The 19648-nt window shown below is 50.7% G+C and overlaps 5 protein-coding genes across 5 annotated transcripts; 3 read left to right on the forward strand and 2 right to left on the reverse strand.

Moving 5' to 3' along the window:
* Nucleotides 1–114: 114 nt before the first annotated feature.
* Nucleotides 115–975, forward strand: Triagg1_10098 (uncharacterized protein; the record flags this gene model as incomplete). Its single annotated transcript, XM_062894133.1, has 1 exon — nucleotides 115–975. The coding sequence occupies one exon, from the start codon at nucleotides 115–117 to the stop codon at nucleotides 973–975; it is 861 nt and encodes a 286-aa protein (XP_062750937.1).
* A 416-nt stretch (nucleotides 976–1391) lies between these two features.
* Nucleotides 1392–3915, reverse strand: Triagg1_10099 (uncharacterized protein; the record flags this gene model as incomplete). Its single annotated transcript, XM_062894134.1, has 7 exons — nucleotides 1392–2371; nucleotides 2435–2552; nucleotides 2618–2881; nucleotides 2932–3102; nucleotides 3159–3282; nucleotides 3354–3801; nucleotides 3861–3915. 7 exons carry the CDS (start codon nucleotides 3913–3915, stop codon nucleotides 1392–1394), a joined length of 2160 nt encoding a protein of 719 aa, XP_062750938.1.
* Nucleotides 3916–7140: 3225 nt separating this feature from the next.
* On the forward strand, nucleotides 7141–8592 carry Triagg1_10100 (uncharacterized protein; the record flags this gene model as incomplete). Its single annotated transcript, XM_062894135.1, has 1 exon — nucleotides 7141–8592. The coding sequence occupies one exon, from the start codon at nucleotides 7141–7143 to the stop codon at nucleotides 8590–8592; it is 1452 nt and encodes a 483-aa protein (XP_062750939.1).
* Nucleotides 8593–9752: 1160 nt separating this feature from the next.
* On the reverse strand, nucleotides 9753–14495 carry Triagg1_10101 (uncharacterized protein; the record flags this gene model as incomplete). The annotated part of the gene is made up of 1 exon (XM_062894136.1): nucleotides 9753–14495. One exon carries the CDS (start codon nucleotides 14493–14495, stop codon nucleotides 9753–9755), a length of 4743 nt encoding a protein of 1580 aa, XP_062750940.1.
* A 1753-nt stretch (nucleotides 14496–16248) lies between these two features.
* Nucleotides 16249–19648, forward strand: Triagg1_10102 (uncharacterized protein; the record flags this gene model as incomplete). Its single annotated transcript, XM_062894137.1, has 7 exons — nucleotides 16249–16318; nucleotides 16426–16568; nucleotides 16691–16858; nucleotides 16929–17099; nucleotides 17172–18585; nucleotides 18657–18960; nucleotides 19021–19648. The coding sequence occupies 7 exons, from the start codon at nucleotides 16249–16251 to the stop codon at nucleotides 19646–19648; spliced, it is 2898 nt and encodes a 965-aa protein (XP_062750941.1).

Consider the following 19648-nt stretch of genomic DNA (forward strand, 5'->3'; position numbering starts at 1 on the left):
AGTATATGAAGTGGCATGCGCACTCGTTTCGTTGATGTCACCACTCTCCATCTCCATCTGCCTATTACAACACCTTTCTCTTCTCATTCACTTCACTCTCCCAAATCCGCCAGCATGACGTCCCAGCAGCCTCCCCGGATCCTGGTCAACAACCTCTCCTACACGTTCCCGGACTTCTCAACCGGCGTACGCAACATCACCCTCGATCTGCCTCCGCGTTCACGCACGCTCCTGATTGGTGCCAACGGTGCCGGCAAGACAACTCTTCTCCGGCTGCTGGCTGGAAAGCGTCTGGCTCCCGGAGATGCCATCTCCATCTGCGGCGTCGACCCCTTCAAGGAGGGTCTCGAGGGCGTCACCTACCTTGGCCTCGAGTGGGTGCTCAACCCCATCGTGCGCAACGACATTGGCGTCATGGAGTTGCTCCGGTCTGTCGGTGGCGATGCTTACCCTGAGCGTCGTGACGAGCTGGTTGAGATGCTTGACATCGACATCAACTGGCGTATGCATGCAGTGTCCGATGGTGAACGCCGCAGAGTCCAGCTGGCCATGGGTCTCCTGCGTCCCTGGACGGTTCTCTTCCTTGATGAGATCACCGTTGACCTTGACGTCTTGAGCCGCTATTCGTTCCTTTCCTGGCTGAAGCGCGAGACGGAAACCCGCGAGTGCACCATTGTCTATGCTACCCACATCCTGGACAACTTGGCCGGTTGGCCCACCCATCTCGTCCACATGCACGTCGGTACCGTTAAGGAGTGGGACACCGCCGACAATATGCTGCAGTCTCTCGACTCGACCGTTGGTCCTACAGGCAACAGTCGCCTCGGAGAGTTGGTCATGGGTTGGCTGAGGGATGATCTTAAGCAGAGAGGCCCAAGAAGCCAGGCAAACATTGGCCCCGAAGGCAAGACGTATGGCTTTGGCGGCATCAAGATTGGCGGATATGGTGATGAGTCGAAGCAAAGAGAAAACTAAAAAAGTAATTCTCTACCCCTTTTTGGGCCAAGGCGGAGGCCATTGGAGAGATTTCTTCGGTAATAATGCCTTCAACGGCTTATTGGCCGACGTACAAGGCGAGCTTTCTTTCTGCATTATGAACGGTCGGTAAGCACAGTATTCAACGGTGCATGGCGTTGGTTTTTCGGTGGAGGAGCAGGTCTCAACTCTGCCTTCACAGACGGATTTCGGTTTTATTCCGTTTTCAACACTCCTGGATGGTATACCTGATGGAAACGTGGCACATGTCTTTTCTTTCTACTTCTCTTTCTTTTCATGATACCCTGAATTTCAACCGATGGGATATAGGCAGCTGGTCCGCTTCAACTGGACTCGGTAGAGTCGCCATAAGAAGTTGCAATACAATTTTTTTTTTTCGCCGTCGCCCTTGTAGCTTAGCTGAAATCTTGGCTCAACATCTTGGCTCGTGCTCGCGGTGTTGCATCCATTGACTTCTTCAAGACTGTCATTGTGTTCTTTAGGAGCTCGGCAATGCCTCCAAGGTTCTTTTCGGCAAGTGATCTTAGAACTTCAATGCGGTATTCTTGCCATGAAAGCTGTATGCCTCCCGACGTAGCTAGCTTCGAAAGGCTAGCCTGCGTTACAGGTCCAGCATGTCTTGTGCGAATGGTGCTATCGTTTGCAATGGCTGCATCCTCCAGGTCCCGCACTGAGCGAATACTCTGAAGGCAGAGCATCGGCGAGTACGACAAGGAAAACAATGAAGGGAGGGTGAAGGTCTTGTCCACCGAGGATACGTATGACGTGAGCTTGGAAACGGCCGGCCGCGGAACCATACAGCCGTGGGAATTGGTATCCGCATCGCTAAAGGCTCGACTTCGCCAGAAACAGTTACAAATGTCCATGAGATAGCCGTTGTACAGATTGACATAGGCTCGGTCGTATGAGAGAGCATCGATCCGGTTGGAGCCGTCGTTTCTTGCTTTGGTTGACATGGCCATTTCAAACCCCTTCTTGTAGCACGCCAAGATGTCGCATAAGCGGGATATCGTCGTCACAGAACCACTGAACAAGAAGATGTAGATGAGCTCAGAGGGTGGCAGTTCAATCCGTATATAGTACTTCAGCCTATCATCATTGACTAGGTGAATTGCTTGTTCGTAAAATTCGACAATGGCGGCATTCACCGACTCTGAAGGTGATGTTTGTAGAAGAGTAAGGCTGAGCTGGCCAGTGTGGCGAATCAATGCCGTTAGACTTGTATTGGCATGGGCCGGAATTGGGTCGTTTGATTGCAACACAGCAATCCAATGGCGAAGAATGTCAGTATACAAAGTCAGTATTTCGACCTGTGAATTAGGGGCATTGTCCAAGATGGCCGATTCTAATGGCTGTAGGATGTGCCCATAGAATTCTAAACGCCGCCGTTAGTGTAATGCCCAGAAGCCTTTGTGCCAATAGGAGACCAAATGCATACCTTGAAACTCCAATAGAGGAGCATACGCGAGTATCTGCAAAATATAGCCACGCTGGCCGGACCCATTCCACTGTTGAAAGAAACGGGCGAAAAAATTCAGGAGAACGGGGGGTACAGACTGCATCATGAATCCGTGTTAGATCCCAGGGCATACATCAAAGTTAATACAGAATTTTGACTCACTTTACTCTGCACAACAAACTCCTTTACGACGTCCAAAACTTCCCACAGCGTGGCTTCATCGGCATCACCGTCAATGACGTTTTGCAAAACTGAGCTTAGCCAGTTGGCTACCCGCTGATAAGCTACGGCATTCGGACGTAAGAGCAATAACTTTTGCAGCAAAGGATCAGCAAGAACAGCTACAAGCTGATTTGGCAGCTCTATTCTGTCCATATTTTGGACAAATCCAGCGACATTCTCAATTTCTTCTAGCGTAACTGCGTTCTGATACAACGTTAGCGTGCGAATAGGCTTCTGAAGACGGAACAAATCACCTCGTTTACGTGAGACGTGTGCACAGCTGGCACAGCTCTTCTTCCTTGGGCACGGCCCGTAGCGCGATTGACCTGGAAACCATCAAGAGCTCCACGTGAAATCTTCTCCGCCTGTAGGGCGTAGGCATCTTGTATTTCTTGAAGCCTTTCTTTCCATGATATATCTGGGTGCTGGTGTCCCGTCAGTCTCTATTGCCTTGTGGCCATGTTAATGCGATTTTTCTCACTTTAAAAGCCGAAGCCTTGCCACGGACCAACTCCCCCAAGATGATCTCGGGATAGTAATCTTTAAAGACTCTCAGTAGACCTATCAAATAGGGATCGTTGGCTGTCTGCCGTGACAAATTTAAGCTGCAGAATTCGGTCAGCTATTGTTATTGGCTGTGAGAAGAAGTCCGCTCATATGCAGATGGTGTGCTCACAGAGCTTGAATCCTAAACGGTTTGACATGTTTTCTTCGCGTGATAAGTGCCAGTAGATGACAAACATTTGGTCTAATCGCCGCCGTGTCAAGCAAATTGAAGAGTACGCCATAAGCCTGGGCAAGCACAGCCGGGGTTTCTAATACGTGGTGGATCATGATGAGCCATTTCAGAAGAGCTACTTGGACATTGAGCGAGGGCTTAAGATTTCCATGTCCGAGGGCACCAATGACGCGAATTGTAACCTGACGGGATACTCTGGCGACAGGATATAGATTCCTGGCCATAGCAGCTAAACTCGCCTGATCGAGATGACTGGGCGTAACCAGCAAGCCAACAAGCTCTTCAAGTGCGTTTGGCAGTAGGCCGTTCTCATACGCCAGAGAGGTTAGGCTTGCCACTGTGGGCTTGATGTTTGCGCCCCTTGATTTGGTTGGTATCTTGGAGGCTACCAAACGGCGAGTAAGTCGGCGTCACATTAAAGGGCGGGGGGATTTGACCACTCACCTGCAGCCACATCTTGGATGAGTGCGTCAATCTCCTCGGCTGCAGAGGACGACATATCGCCGGCATTCAATGCTACCAAGAGCTATGGTAGGTCGACACGAGCAGCCGATCAGGCTCAAGACACGGTATGGCGCGTCGGTGGTCGAAAACAAATCAGAGAGAGCCGCGGTGCAGCTGCCAGCTTTTCATCCTGCGGTTGCTATGCTCGGTGGAGAGGATTTCGTGACAAGGGGATCAAACAGGCTGCCACGTTGAAGCTGATCCGCAATGGAGCGTCGCGCTTGTTTGTGGCCAGTGAGGATGACGATGGCGTACTGTAGCTTGGATGATTTTCTTGTTGGGCTCGATATGGTTGGTTTGTGGGGGTAGCAAATCGTAGCGTGCACAATGCGACGCCAGCTGCTGTAGGTGTTATTGGACGGAGTTTGTGGTCCAGGTATAGTTCGGTTGAGGAGCAATGGAGGCGCTTTGCACGGACGAGATGCCGCGGGTGTAAAGGGTTTCATTCATTCAGTTGATTGGGAAACGTCTAAAGTACGGAGCGGTGAAATGTGTAGAGCATGGAGCAGCGAGTTTGTCGAAGACGTGGAGGAGTTACTGTGTTTGTAGCACTGTAAGTTACCTCTGTGTCGCTAGTTCATGGGGGAATTTTGAGAGCGTACAGGTTCACCGTGTGCACGTTACATCTTCGCACATGCAGCAATGCTGTACCTCCATTTCCAGACAGCCTCTGTCCCGGCAATACTTCCGGAGAGCCACATGCAAGACACGAGAATTGGGCAACATTGCATAATGCATCCTCGGTCCTAAGATCTGTAGGTAATCTTGTCTTGTCCTGTAATAGAGGCCCGCGTAACATCCTTGATGGTCCCGGCGTGGCGGTGTTGGCACTGTCTTATTGGGCTACTGCAGGTACTTTACAAGCTTGTGTTGTCCACGCAGGTATCCCATCCCGGTACCAACAGCTGAATCAATAAAGAAGGGCCGTTTCAACCTCTACCTATAGTACCTTAGCAAATAGGTAGGTAGTCCAAGTTACTATAACATGCCCACCTATTTATGCTTACTGTAGTGCTTTTTGCGGGTTAGGAAGGATGCAGTAGTTTCAATATAAAGGGACGGATTGCTATAATTAGGTACCTACTCTAGTTTGCATTTTGCCCTGCACGCATGTTTTCGCGTCTTGGAGAGTAGGTACCTAACATGAGATGGATTAGCCGCCTGTAAGAAGCATACCTAGAGGAGCAATCACTATAATGACAGCACCTGAGCTCTGTTCTTCTACTCGCATGTAGAGGTGGTACTTATCACCTTAGAAAAGTACTGCCTTCAGGTACATGGAGTGCATTTTGCCAAAAACGCTGGTTGGGGTGCGCTTGCCTCACTTCTGTACCGATGTTATCAAGGTATGCCGCAGTTCCCCAAACGAATGCACCTTCCCCTGTGCCAGAGCACTTACTCAGCACCATACACGTGTATGAGTACCTAACGCAATCTCCAAACCACCAAGCGAAATCTCACAGCCCAATCTTGACGCTGTAACCCCCCGCCGCTGACTCGAGCCGCGATGCCTGCACAGTACTCGTACACAAGCGCGCTACAACTTGGACTGTTGGCTCGCGTCGATCCTTGAATCTCCCGCCTTCCCGCTGCCGGACCCATCATTCCGGCATATTGGGCCAGCGCTAGGCCCGATATGAACTCACGGCTTTTCTCCCAACTTGCTTGGCCTCGAACGAGCAAAAGCACATGCAAGTAGTTGAGCTGCATCACATGTTGACGCTGTCATAGAGTTGACCATGAAGCTTATCAGAAGTCATTTGATCGCCCCGTACCTGCTCTAGCACTCAAATCTCGTCCGACTCGACTGGTGGAGCGGACATCGCCATCCTAAGAGCCATTACCCAACCGGGGCTGTCTGTCACTGCATCCGAACGAAGCAACTCGAGAAAAGAATACGCCTTAATCTCGACTCGCTGTTGGGTGTTCAAGATCTGCCCCAAATGGAAAAGCATGACCGTTCGGCGGCTGTGGGTAGTTCTTATCCCAAGAAATTTCCATTCGAGCGGACAGGACACAGAGCACGGTAGCAAAAAAATCAGCCATACCCAGGAGTTACTTCCTCTATATGCTTCTATTCGAATAAGACATGGAGATTACCGTTACTGCTTTCTTGTACTACCTGGCTCTCAATTGCATCCTTGCTTCCCCGGGTTGGTCACACACTGGGCAGCCCTCTTACGCCTTGCGCACTGTCTGGTGTACAGACAGTTCTAGTGGCCCTTTCAACACGCATACGCTCTGTGGATTTATGCGTCAAACAACTTCCCAGTCCCCTGCTTTTAGACCACTTTTGCCCTAATACCTTCTCGGTTTGCCGTACATACTTATGCATCTACTCATTGGCCGTACGGGTGGATCATCTCGTACCTTCACCACTATCCAGCCCGTGTGTTATTTTTTCTTTTTCGATATCCTCATCGTCCTCTTGCCCCAGTGCCAGCGAAGCAAAGAATTACTCAGGCTGAGGGATTTCATACTTTGAGAGTAATCCCCAAGCCGGCCCCCATCTTTCTCTAAGCCCAAGTGGTCAGACATCCAGTCAAAGGTGGACCGGAAGGCTGCCTTCTTGCCACGTCTTAGGCGTATTGGGATGCTTAACCATGACCACGGCAAGCTTTAAGAGACCCCCCACATGGAAATTACCCCTACATTATCTCACCCTGGTCACAAGAAGCTTTTTGCAGCCCATTGAATCATCCCCTGCCCCTTGCCCAGTCCAATCGTTGTGCCCATGGCAAGATTAGGGCTACCATATGCAGCGTACTGTACGGAGTATTTGGCCCTCTGCAAACATGGAGCTTGCCGGTGTGGGTTCTTTTTTTTCAGCTGATACCATATGAGAAGCCTTGGCGATGGAATATGAGTCGCTGTCCTAGCCTTCTTTCAGGATACTACGCTGTCCGGCAAGATTGCCCTGACAAATGTCCGTGGATCACATTTATTTCTCTCTTAGATCCAGATTGTTGTTCGTTACACAAACTGGAACATCAAATCAAGTCTTTCAAGTATTGGTCACGTCGCGAGAGCAGCGGAAAGACTCCCTATTTCTTGATTCACACCCTAGTTTGCGCGTTCACTGCGCTCGGCACAGCTTAAGCCGAATATTCTACATATTCGCATCGTGGGCACTCGAGAGTTATTCTTGAAAATTGTAGGATACGAAGGGCACTATTCTATTCTTGCTGCTTGCCACGACCAACATGCTATAGGAAACAACATGTCTACCGGAACATACTGGCCTGTGGAAAATGCATCCGGCCTTTACCCCTCAGGAAGTTCAGAGAGGCCAATCGGTACAGTCTTGTGGGATTACCAGAACTGTATCCCCCTCACACAGATTCCTACCGGAGACAAGCCTGTTCTTCTCTTGACCCCTGTCGTGGTGCCCCCGGTGGGAAGCAATCCAGCAGATGATAGAGATCCCTTTGAGATTCTCGGACAAACGATTTCCGGCCGAAATATCTCGATACGCCATGTTCCATATACTAAAGCCAAAGGCATTACCGGCGTTCATGTGGCCTTTGTTAAAAGAGCAAGGGCTGTGGTCTTTGTAATCACGCATTTGGACGGCACCGACAACCTGCTTCAGTTGGAATTTGCCGAGCTCGTTACACGGATATGTGAATCACGGCCATTCATACTTCTTGTCTGCTGCAATCTAGCAGGACGAAACATTTCCAACACTCACTTCCGGACTTTGGTGCACATTGCTGGATACACCAATGCCGACTTGCTAGTTGCAGCCACATTGTTACTCGACAGTGATCCAGGGCTACCGATGCCCGCGGATACCCAAGGTAGATTAGATGCCGAGCCTGCATGGCTAGTACAGCCCTGGGCTGCCGAGCGAGATTTGACGGAAACATGCGCCCTTTGGCATGCATGCCTCCCGTACCAATTCCATCTCAACCCGTCTACTCTCGGATCCCTCTTGAAGAGAGACGGATATGCGCTGCACTATGTCGTGCGAGAACCGACGCGAGGGGCGTTGATCGGCTTTTGCGCAGCTTACGCAACCTTTGCAGACAGTTCTGATGTTGCTCTAATAGGCTCCATTGCCGCTGTCCTTGTCCATCCTGAATACAGAAGGCAGGGAGTTGGTTCTTCGCTCTACGATGCGGTAATGAGTAAGTTTGGCAGAGTCAGAGGCGTGCAGAAACTACACCTAGGGTCGACGTTTCCTCGACTGCTCTGTGGCTTTACCGCTGAGATGGCCGATGCGAGCCAGTGGTTTGCAAGAAAAGGTTGGCCTGTCAACATGCAAGGGCCCGCGGGCCAGGGTGGCCTTGTCACAGACTGGATTCTTCATTTCACAGATTTGACAGGCGTTATGATTCCTTATTCTAGCTTAGGATACAGGCAGTGCTACGAATCAGATGCGCAACAGGTGCTAGATATTGAACATCGGCCACCTGCAACAACTAGTCACGGCTTTGGTTGGTATGATCAGTACGCGCGGACAATACAGAGCGAACATATAGGCGATATTGTCGTCGGTTTTGACAATGATACAATAGTAGCTACGGCCATCACTTACATCCCTGGCCAACAAAGTCCGGCGGCAACTGATATCCCATGGCCGGGCGCATTGAATGACAGTGTTGGAGGAGTTACGTGCATTTGTATCAGAGGTAAGTTCACTCGCTCTGCGTTTTCTCTTTCATTGTAATGGATACAACGGCAATTCTTTATTCAGTCGATACTTTTTAACGAATTTTACTAATGATCGGTCCAGAAGGAGCAGACGTTGGCATTTCCCGAGACGCAACCATCGCCAACTTATTGTATGCATGTTACCGGGCGTTGAGCGGGAAAGGCATGACCAGCATGTTCCTGGACGGAGTTTCTTTCGGAGATCAAGTGCTTGTGTCGCTAGGTAAGCTCTGAATTATAAGAAGCTATCATCTCGAGGCTTTTCAGTTCAGTACTGACTTGGTTTACGCAACGACAGGTTTCCGGAGGTGGGCGGAATATGGACCAGTGTGGCGCGAGATATGATGCGATGGCTCGATAGCACATGGTAAAGACTGTTTATTTGTACCATCATGATATTCTTACGTGTAGCTATGAGGTTTCGGAGCGCCGATGGACGGAGTATCGTATATGGAAGCCTTTTGTTCCATGCCATCCGGAGAGATAACACAGGAATAGGGGTAAATGGGCCCATTGGCCCACATCTCGAATGCCTGCCCAGGACAAGGTATACTACTACTAGCATTGCAATAAAATCCTTCTTTGAAGTTAAAAGTTGTCGATGTACTCTGCAGGTGTTGCACAAGTTAAAAAGAATGAACTAGGAGGTGATCAAAAGTAGGGATATACATATAGTAGGTATGTATATATATATATAGGTAGTATATATGGGAAGAAAGAGTATCAGAGAGAGAAATTGACACCATAGTAAAAAGAGACGGTAAAGCCAACTAGTAAAAGGCCAGAAATGAAAAAGAAGAAGAAAAGAGAAACAAAAACTTTTTTTGGACCCAGATATGATTTCCCCCCTCCTAACAATGTTGACGCCCTCCGCTGCCCAAAACCCCGAAAGTTTTCCCTGATATCAAAAGTTCGCTACCATGAAGTGAGAAGAAAAGAAAAGACAAAAAAGACAAAAAAGACGTATACGAGTACATGGTGGCTCGCGCCTTTTTTTTGCAAAACACACAGTGTAGCCCAGCCAAGTTCCCTCTCTCATCTTCATTTTTTGGATCTCTTTTTTTTTCTATACTTGTCTTTTCCACCTTGGTGAAAGACCAAAAGAAAAAAAAAAAGGAAGGGAAAATGTAACAAAAATGAAATGGAGGTATAAAAAAAAACAGTTGTACTCTTCTTTCATCCCCATTTCGAAAAATCCACTGATTCGACGAGAGAGTCTAGCCCGTTCACGGTGCCAACCTCGGTATCGTTTGTCGCAGTTGTAGACAGTATTGATGATCGATGAGACGTCTGCTCGCTGGTGTTGGTGAAAAAAGTAGCTACGCTCGTCCTGCGCAAGCTGTTGAAACTGTCCCTTACGCTGCTGCCGCCTTGTTGGCCCGAGTCTTGATATGGCTGCAGTGGCGCTGGCTGGATTGGCATGGAGCCGGGGAGAAGCGTTGGCGGCGAAGCCGATGATACAGAGCCCGACTTCGGCCCGTGTCTCTCTCGCAACCTCTTAATTTCCCGAAGGCGACCGCTCCACGCACTGATGTGCTCGCCGCCCTCGCGGTTATGCCAGACGTGAGCAAACACAGATGCATTGAGGGCAAGGAGCCGGATGAAGGCAGGCAGAGCTTTTAACGAGACCATCTTGGTGTCGGACGCAGGTGAGATGGCAGGGAATCCCGGTTTGCTCATCACTTGCACCGTGTAAAACTTCATCTTGTGGGCCTGCTCTGAATCCGTCTCCCTGGTGGCCAGAAACGAGGCAGGAGATGCTGGTGTGATTACTATATTAACACAGTTAAACTGACTCGGGAAAGTATCAAACTTGAACGGAAGACCGGAGTCGTTGAAGATGATGTTGACAAAGTCATTGCCAATGTGCCGTTTCTTCGCCACGCAGTGCGGATCTCGTTCGAGATCTGTCGGCATTTGTGTTGTGACGTGAAAGACAATCTCCGTCACCCTGTCCCTCCAGCAAAACGTATACTGTCCGTCGGTGTCGTGTTCCCGATCCAAGCCCTGCGTATTGAAGTTTGCGCCCTTGAGCTTGGTCAAGGTTCCGAGGTTGTTCAGAAATTGAATGTAATCGCCGCTCCCCGATACGTTTGCCAATATTTCTGCCTCTTCAGTTTGGCCTTCGCCAATATAAATGACACCGACCTTGTGCCCATCGAGACTGGAAAGGCGATCAAAGACTCTGATGGTTCGGCCAGTTACCTCATCGTCTGGCAAGGGAATGGGCCGTGCAGAGTCATGCGTCTGCGGAATTGGGGACATGAGCTGCACCAGTAAATGACTGGGCAAGATCAAGTTGGACGTGGGCTGGCCCTCTCTGGTGATGTCGACGTGATTCTCTATCTGGTGAGGAGGAGGAGGCCTATAAGATTCGCGAACCGTGTATGCCGAGGTGCCAGATGGCTGTCTTTTGATTATCTGAGCCCACCCGGACACCGTGGCTTGCTTGACAGTGACGATACTGTTCCCAACCAACCATCGCTTTATTGCAATGTCACCAAAACGCTCTTCGGTAAAGTAAGGATCTTCAGCTGATTCATCGACATCGGCATAAGTGACCCTCTGCATAAAGTCAATGGATGTAATGGCATGTTCATCTGTGCCGTGCACGGGTCCGTCAGTATCGGCAAACAGCTTCTTGACGATCCAGCCGACATGATTCGCACGATCGGGCAACTTGAGCGCCAAAAACCAAAACAGGATAACATGGTAGGCCAGGGCATGAACGTATTGCGGAAGATCGTCCGACGGAGCGGGCTGCGAAACCTCCGATACCGTGATGGATGCTGGTGATGATAGCTCACTTATATGGGTATTTCGTTGGACCTGCCTCTTGTCTTTGGCGTATTCCAAGTATCGGAAGCAGATTGCGAAGACAATCCTGAACTCATCTTCCCGGAAGTTGATGTAAACATTATGCAATCGACTAAGGCAGGCAAGAAATTCCAGAATATGAACAGAAACAAACGGCTGTGTGATGATGGCGGCCATCTGGTTAAGCATCTGAATCAGCGATCTGCTTGTTGATAGAGGTAGCTCATGGCAACATATCGACAAGGCGTGGATGCAACATTTGGCGCTTCTTTCCCAAGTGGATATCCCGTGGACAAACATTTTTACGATTTCATCCTCGTCGGGCTTTGTAAAGTGCTCGTGGTAGCTCAAGATCATAGTTAGGCTGTGGTAAAGACAGATCGCTATGTCGGCTCGGCGAAGGCCCAGGGCGTTGGGAGGCTCTTGAAAACTGTTCAACCGAATCTGTTCACAGATCATCTTACGTAGTGCCTTGATTTGGTCTATCGCATCCCTAAAGATTGCATGGTTGCTCAGTTGCGATGGTAGATGCACCAAGACAAAGCTGTATATCTCCCAATCGCATCCCTGGAGCATATGCACTACCGTGTCTAACCAAGTAGATAGTTGGAGAGCGCAAGGCTGATACTCTGGTCTCTCAGCTGCAGGCTCTTCGCTTTCCACTGCAGCCTCAGCCTGAACGTGAGATCGGAGAACAGGACTAATCATGGAAGGTACAGCCTCCGGCAGTGCGTTTGTGTCAGGATATTTCCACAAAGCGCATTGTCGTTGCCCGGTTCGGCCTTGGCCAATAGATGTCCCGCGTGTTGTTGAGCGAGACTGCATCCCGAAGTCAATTCTTGAGAGACGAGCCGTATTTGCTGCTTCGTCGGCTTGCTTTTTCGCCAGCGAGCTTTCAGTGCGGTAAAGGGTCGTGGCGGTAGACATGGCTTCCAGGTTGTTGGTAATGAAGATTCGATCCGCCCAGTCCGCACGCAGTCTGAAGAGCAATTTCATGGCAGTCAGCCGAGCATCTACCTCGCAATGCTCTAGGCCTGCGATGCTGACGAGCACATTGAAGAGCTTCACGCTTTTGTCGTTGTGGAAATTCATAAGCCGTATAAACATTCTGACGTATCCCCGTGTGACAACGTTTGAAGGAGACTGTTCTACTGGTGATTCTGTGTGCTCAACATTGGCCTGTGAGGTTGGCAGCACTATGGGAGATGTAAGCGATGCAATGGGCGATTTCAGTCGGTCGCTGATGACGATTACACGCAACGCGTTGATAATAAAGTCAAAGAGGTCTATATCACACGAAATGACCACCGAGGTCATTAACGAGATGATGGCATCCAAGACTACGACGTCCACTTCCTCGATCACATCCTGGAGGATGGCCTTGGCAAGGCGAGGAATGAAGTCTTGCTCGTCTCCATCGCCCACCAAGTCAACGATCTCATAAGCATCCATCATGGTCTGAAGAGCACGTAGCCGAGTCTCCGAGGAGCGGCTTCGGTCATTGAAAAATCCTTCGAGCACGAGTTTCAAATTTTCTTCCCACCGAAGGTCTGAAGGGGAGCAACACCGAAACTCTTGGAAGTAGTCGAGCACGGTACGAGCAGTGTTATCGGGAAGAAGCCGATGCACATCGGTGAAGAACTTAATGACTGTTTGTCTAGGGACAAAATCACCCGACTTTTGTGTTACCACTAGGTCTAGCCGAGCAATAAGCAGCAGGAGCTCTTGGGTGATGGCATCATCCATAGACGTATCCCTGACCCGGCCATCAACCGCCATATCAGGAATTCCCTGGATCTTGCGATAGCACTCTGCTGCCGTCTCTAATGGAACCGTCCAATCCTCTTCAATGACCAAACGGTGTAACTGCCCGAGTCCATCGTCGAATAGAGAGTTGATGAGTTGAAGAATGGCGTAATTTGTTCTTGATGAGGAAGAAATCTTGAGGATATTAGACAAGCCGTCCACTAACAGAGCATAAGGAACAGTTGGATAGCCCTTTTCAGCCGTCTTGGAGAGTAGCTTCCGTAATACAGCAAGAGCGCCCCTAATATCGCGACCCATATCCTTGCTGCTGACCTCATCCAGCGATGGATTTCGAAGAATATCGAGCAGGATACGAACTGACGCCTGGCCATTGTGTGATTTGCAAAGGTTTGCCAGTGTGTGCCAAGACTCTTTGTTGAGGTTTGGGACGAGACAGAAGATGGAGCTGAGAACCTGTATCGTGTTCTTCAGTCTGCTGACGGGGACGGAGCCAAAGGTAACAATGGCATCAACAGCGGATATGCAAGAACGCAGGTCTTCTTCAACACTCGTACTCATGCAAATGTCGAGTAAACGGTCGATTAGACCTGTTATCGAATTTTGATCGGCGGTATTGAAGTTGAACTTGATGACGTCCATGATGAATGCAAAGAGCTGCGTAAAGTTTTGGTCTTCTCCAGACGCCGCCGCCTTATTTTTGGAGCTTCTCTGCCCGCGAGATGCCTGGGAGGCCTTGCGAGCTGCACGGGCGGCATTATATGCTTCTCGAAGCCACTTTGTGAGTAGAGGAAGCAGCTCATAATCAAACCCGGCCAGTATGCGGCCACGATTGGTGAGGTCCACCAGCGCGGCAAGCTGTAAATGAAAGTCGTCGGGGCTGGCCGGAGCAATGATTGTCTGAAAATACTCCTTTCGCTCCAAATCCGTCGAAGATGAATGCTTGACACATTCCGTCAACAGCTCCCAGCCGGCCTGTCGCATTGCGCTCGGCTTGCCTGCGTCGATAAGGTCCTTGGCAGCGTACCATATTTCAAGAACGGGGTTAAGAGGATATTCTGTAATGGCGAATTTGAGGGTGTTGGCAGCTGATATACGTTCGGCTTGGCTGCCATTCTTCAAGAGCTCAAAAGCATCCATATGGTTCGCAGACAGGCCGCGAGAGCTCATTGGCGTGGCATTACTGAAGTCGGTTCTTGGAAGCGCCGCCACAGACGAAGCAAGCGGCGGCGGGGATTTTGTCGACTTTGAACCGGTCAGGCCACGGAAGACGCTGGCGATACCGCTGGGGCGTACGGAATCTGGCGAAGAAACATCATCTCCAGGCTGTGGGGACATGTGCTCGTCTTGGAAGGTCTGGGCTTTGGTTGCGAAGAGAGACTATGGTAGCCTGTGAGCACAAGAAGACGAGCTGACGATGGCATAAAACTCTCAAAAAAAACCACGGGCGAAAGCAGAAGAGGAAAAAAAAAAAAAACACTGCGCAAGATACCCTGTCGCCTTCCGAGCACTTGCTGGGGCTCGTCGCTATGAAACGCTCCAGTGTCACGCAACCAAAGCAGGATATGATGGGGCGTGCCGCACTTGGCAACAGACAAAGAGCGACTCACTCCTCAAGGACCATGTATCCCAGACTGGACATCAAGGTTCCTGCAGACGTCTGACGATGAGCCCTGGAAAACAGCGACGGCGCGTGTGCGGAAAAGACCAGATATGGTAGTCGAGAGGTTGGTGGGACAGCGCAGAAATTTGAACAGGCAACAGGTCTCGCAGGCGATGCAGGGAGAAGGTTGGAAAGGCACACCAAGAGGAGCCGCTATCAGCTGTGGTCAAGGACGCCCGGATCGGTCATCGGCTGGAGAGTCGGAGTCGGAGTCGGAGCGGTCGAGCAGCAGCGCATCTGTAGAGGGCCGTGATATGGCGAGGAACAAGGGACTTGAGCTTGAGGGTTCAAGTTTTTTCTCGAGGTGCAGGCCGGCAAAGGTTATTGGAGTAGAACAGGTTGTGCAGGATGCAGGATGACGGAGAGCGAAGCACGCCTCTCATTTGCTCAGGAGGGCCTGTACATGTACATGTAAGGGATTGGATTGATTTTTTCCCATGTGCATGTGCCCTCAGCTTTGTCGCGGCGCACGGGCCTCGGCCAGTAGCTGTACTCGTACTAAGCCGTGGCTGGCTGTAGCTGTTCATAGCTGTGCCGTGGCGGTAGCGGTAGCGCATGGAGCTGCACTGCACTGCACATCATCTGCTGGCTCTGCCCTGTACTTGTAGGCCCTTGATACGGCCACTACAGTAGGCGGCGGGCGGAACCGCTGCGCCAGGACGCGGCAGCCAACTGATTGCAGCCTGGGCTAGGTAGCTCGCATTGATCCATTGTAATCCAATTTCAATTGATGGTGTCCTCTGCTTTAGTATGGATTCATTGTTGATTGCCTCATCAATCAAAGCCTCGAGATGCGTCAGGCAGCGAGAGATTATGATGCGCTGATGCCCCCCGTTGCGGTCAAGTACTTCTGTAAAACTGTAGGCAGTGTACCGTTACCTGATGCGGGTGTGATTCGATTTGGCGGCAGCCATCCGCAATGTCGATACTCGTCTGTTCACCCATCCTTCAAGGTGGTGTGTCTCTCTCTACCTCCAAAGCATCATAGTGATACTCATCTATTATTACTGTAGTACCACCTAATCTACAGGTAGAGGTTGTAGACCCATGATATACCTGCTTCAATCAATCTCATCCACCGGGCCAGCCGCCGACGGCTGATGACAGCTGTCAATCCCGATCACCGCCGAGGCTTCAGTTGTCCCCTCCAGCCGGCCCACTTGCACCCCGCCGTCTGCAAAAGCACAGCACCGAAGCAAACGGCCCTGGAAAAGCTCTCCCCCCACTAGAGCCTCGCAAGGTCGTAGTCACAGCAGAGGCGCTACCAGCTACAGTACGAGGCAACCACCAAAAAAAGTCGTCCATCTACAACAAACATACCGCCCAATCCCAACACCATCCAACTTCCCTCCTCTCCCACCCTCTCCCCCTTTCTCCCTACATATCGTCCCCCAACCTTGCCTCATATCCAACGCGAAAGGACTCACCATGGCGGCTGACGTGGGCCACATTGCTCAGCTGCTCCAGGCAACGCTCGATCCTGCCCAGCACCGTGAAGGTATGTTATGCTTCTCGCCAGTGCCCCGCCTCGTCTGCAGAGACACGGAGAGCATAAAACGCGTCTGAAGAGCCCACCGCGTGCTGACCAGCGTCCGACAAATCCAGCCGAAGCTGCCCTCAAGCAGGAGGCGGCCAAGCCTCAGTACTCTCTGACTCTGCTCACCATCGTCAGCTCCGATTCACTCCCCGTCAACACTCGGCTAAGCGCTGCCCTGGCTTTCAAGAACTTCATCCGACTCAACTATGTGGTAAGTCTTGATGCAATGTGGTGCGATGCGATGCGATGCAATGCAATGCCGCGCCGCCGATGCCATCCACGCCGACACGCCTCCGAACGCAGTCTCCGAGATACTAAAGCCGGCATTCTTAGGACGCGAATGGAAACTACAAGATCCCGCAAGACGAGGTCCAGACGATCAAAGAGCGCCTCATCGGGCTGATGATTGCATCTCCCGCCAATATTCAGAGCCAGCTGGGTGAAGCTGTCAGCATCATTGCCGATTCAGACTTCTGGGAGCGATGGGATACTCTAACTCAGGTAGCCAGCTATCCACCTATTCGTGGTTGCGAGAGCTCGATCCAGCCCATGCTGACGGTACAATTCGCAGGATCTCGTCAGCCGATTCTCTGCCACTGACCACAAGGTGAACATCGGCGTGCTGGAGGTTGCCCATTCCATCTTTGTTCGGTGGAGGCCACTTATGGGAACGTCTGGCTTGTACACAGAAATCAACCATGTCATCAACACATTTGGTTCTCCGTTCTTCCAGCTGCTGGCGGTAAGAACGGCCCTGCTTGACAAGTCTTGTCGGTTCCAAATCCGTGGTTTGAGGATTCAGTGCTGACCCTAGCGCGCGCGCATGATGCAGACCACCGATAGCAAAATCACCGAGCTTAGCCAAGATAAAGCGGCTCTCCGAGGCTGGTTCGAGACACTTAGCTTACAGTTGAAGATCATGTTCGACATGTCTTGCCACGATCTGCCTCCCATTTTCGAAGACAACCTCTCCAGCATCTCCGAACTACTCCACAAGTATCTAAACTACTCCAACTCCATCTTGGATACCGACGATGATGACGAAGTCAGCGTGGTCGACACCGTCAAGGCCGACATTTGCGACTTTCTCGAACTCTATACCTTCAAGTATGATGCCGACTTTTCTCAGTACTGCAAGCCGTTCATCACAAGCACTTGGAGTCTGGTTTCGTCCATTGGCTCCCAGACAAAATATGACACTCTTGTCAGCAAGTCGTTGCACTTCTTGGCGGCAGTCGCGGCAACGCGGGAACACTCTGAGCTATTCAACAGTGAGGAGGTTCTCACCGAGATCGTTGAAAAAGTCATACTGCCCAATGTTGCCCTGCGGGAGTCTGATATTGAAATGTTTGAGGATGAGCCAATCGAGTATATTCGCCGAGACCTGGAGGGATCTGATTCTGGCTCTCGACGGAGATCGGCCACCGACTTCCTCCGCAGTCTGCAGGAAAAATTCGAGAGCCTTGTCACCGCTTCTGTTTCTCGATACATCACGCACTATCTCGATCAGGGGAAAACAGACTGGAAGTCCAAGGATACTGCCGTCTATCTATTCCTCTCGATTGCCGCCAAGGGCGCCGTCACACAGGCACAGGGTGTCAAGACCGTCAATCCACTCGTCAATGTGGTAGATTTCTTTGAACGGCATATTGCTTCTGATCTGGTCAACGGGGATGGAATTGAGCCCATTGCCAAAGTGGACGCCATCAAGTTCCTCTACACATTCCGCAGCCAGTTGTCCAAGGATCAGTGGAAGGTGGCCATTGGACCATTGATCCAGAACCTAAACTCAACCAATTACGTTGTTTACACGTACGCAGCCATTGCTGTGGAGCGTGTATTGTATCTGACGGATGATGCGGGCAACGCCATGTTCCCTCGTGCAGACATAGAACCATTTGCAAAGGATCTGCTCACTCATCTCTTCAAACTAATTGAAAGAGAGACCAGCGCACCCAAATTACAGGAGAACGAGTTCTTGATGCGATGCGTGATGAGAATTCTCATCGTCATCAAGGATGGAGCGGGCCCTTGGCTCGATACCATTTTGACACATCTCATCCTCATCACCAACGTTATGAAGTCTAACCCTAGCAACCCTCGCTTTTACTATTACCATTTCGAGGCTCTGGGCGCCTTGGTGCGATACTGCGCCGCGACACATGCAGCCGCAATTAACCAGAAGCTGTGGGACCCCGCACATCAGATATTGGTTGAAGATGTTACTGGTAAGCTACTCTTTATGCTATTATTATTTGTCCGCCCACTCTTTATTCTAACCGCAACACCGTATCGACAGAGTTTATCCCATACATCTTCCAAATCCTGGCACAGCTTCTAGAGTCTAGCCCCGCCGATTCGGTCTCTGACAACTACCGGGAGCTCCTTGGCCCCCTGCTGCAGCCCACTCTGTGGGAAACCAGAGGCAACATTCCTGCTTGCACACGACTATTATCTGCTCTCATCCCCAGGGTGGCCAAGACTGTTGTTGCAGAGAATCATCTTGAGGCTGTGCTTGGAATTTTCCAGAGACTGCTGAATGGAAAGAAATCAGAGCTGCATGCATTCGATGTTCTCGAGTCGGTCATCAACTCATTCGAGCCGTAAGTCAATTTCGAGCAACATTGTAGCCGTTAAAGATGCTAATGTTCTTGTGTCACCAGATCCGCTCTCGATCCGTACTTCGACACCATTCTTACGCTCATTTTCACAAAGCTGCAAGGATCTCCCGCCGATTCTTTCAAACTCCGCTTTGTTCGCTTCTTCCACCTCGTTGGAGGAAGACTAGAAGCCGGCTACGGGACGGATTACTTTGTCAAGCATTCTGACAAGGTAGACGAGAAGGTCTTTGCTCAAGTCTATCCTCCATTCATTCTTCAGGAGACGGACAAGTTGGCAAGGCCTGTTGACCGCAAGGCCGCTGTGGTGTCTCTTACCAAGACACTGTGTGATTCTCAAGTGTTCGCCCAGAAGTTTGCCAAGGGCTGGGGCAATACTTGCAGAATTCTCCTCACTCTGTTGGCAAATCCTCCGAGCGCTGCTGCCGGAGTCGGTGATGAGATTATCACGGAAAACTCCCCTGATGATATCGGGTTTGGCTTGACGTTTACGGCTCTCAACACATGCAAGCCTGCTGCACGGGATGATTTCCCCGAGGTGCAAAACGTGACTACCTGGGTCAAGGAGTACATCGTCGGAGCCAACCAGAGGCACGGTGGTGCCGTTGAGAGTTTCATCTCTCAGCGTCTGACACCTGAGCTTCAAGAGGCTATTGCCCAGTACATCCGATGA

Source organism: Trichoderma aggressivum (assembly GCF_033847375.1).
Source record: "Trichoderma aggressivum f. europaeum strain CBS 100526 chromosome Unknown scaffold_065, whole genome shotgun sequence".
NCBI lineage: Eukaryota > Fungi > Ascomycota > Sordariomycetes > Hypocreales > Hypocreaceae > Trichoderma > Trichoderma aggressivum.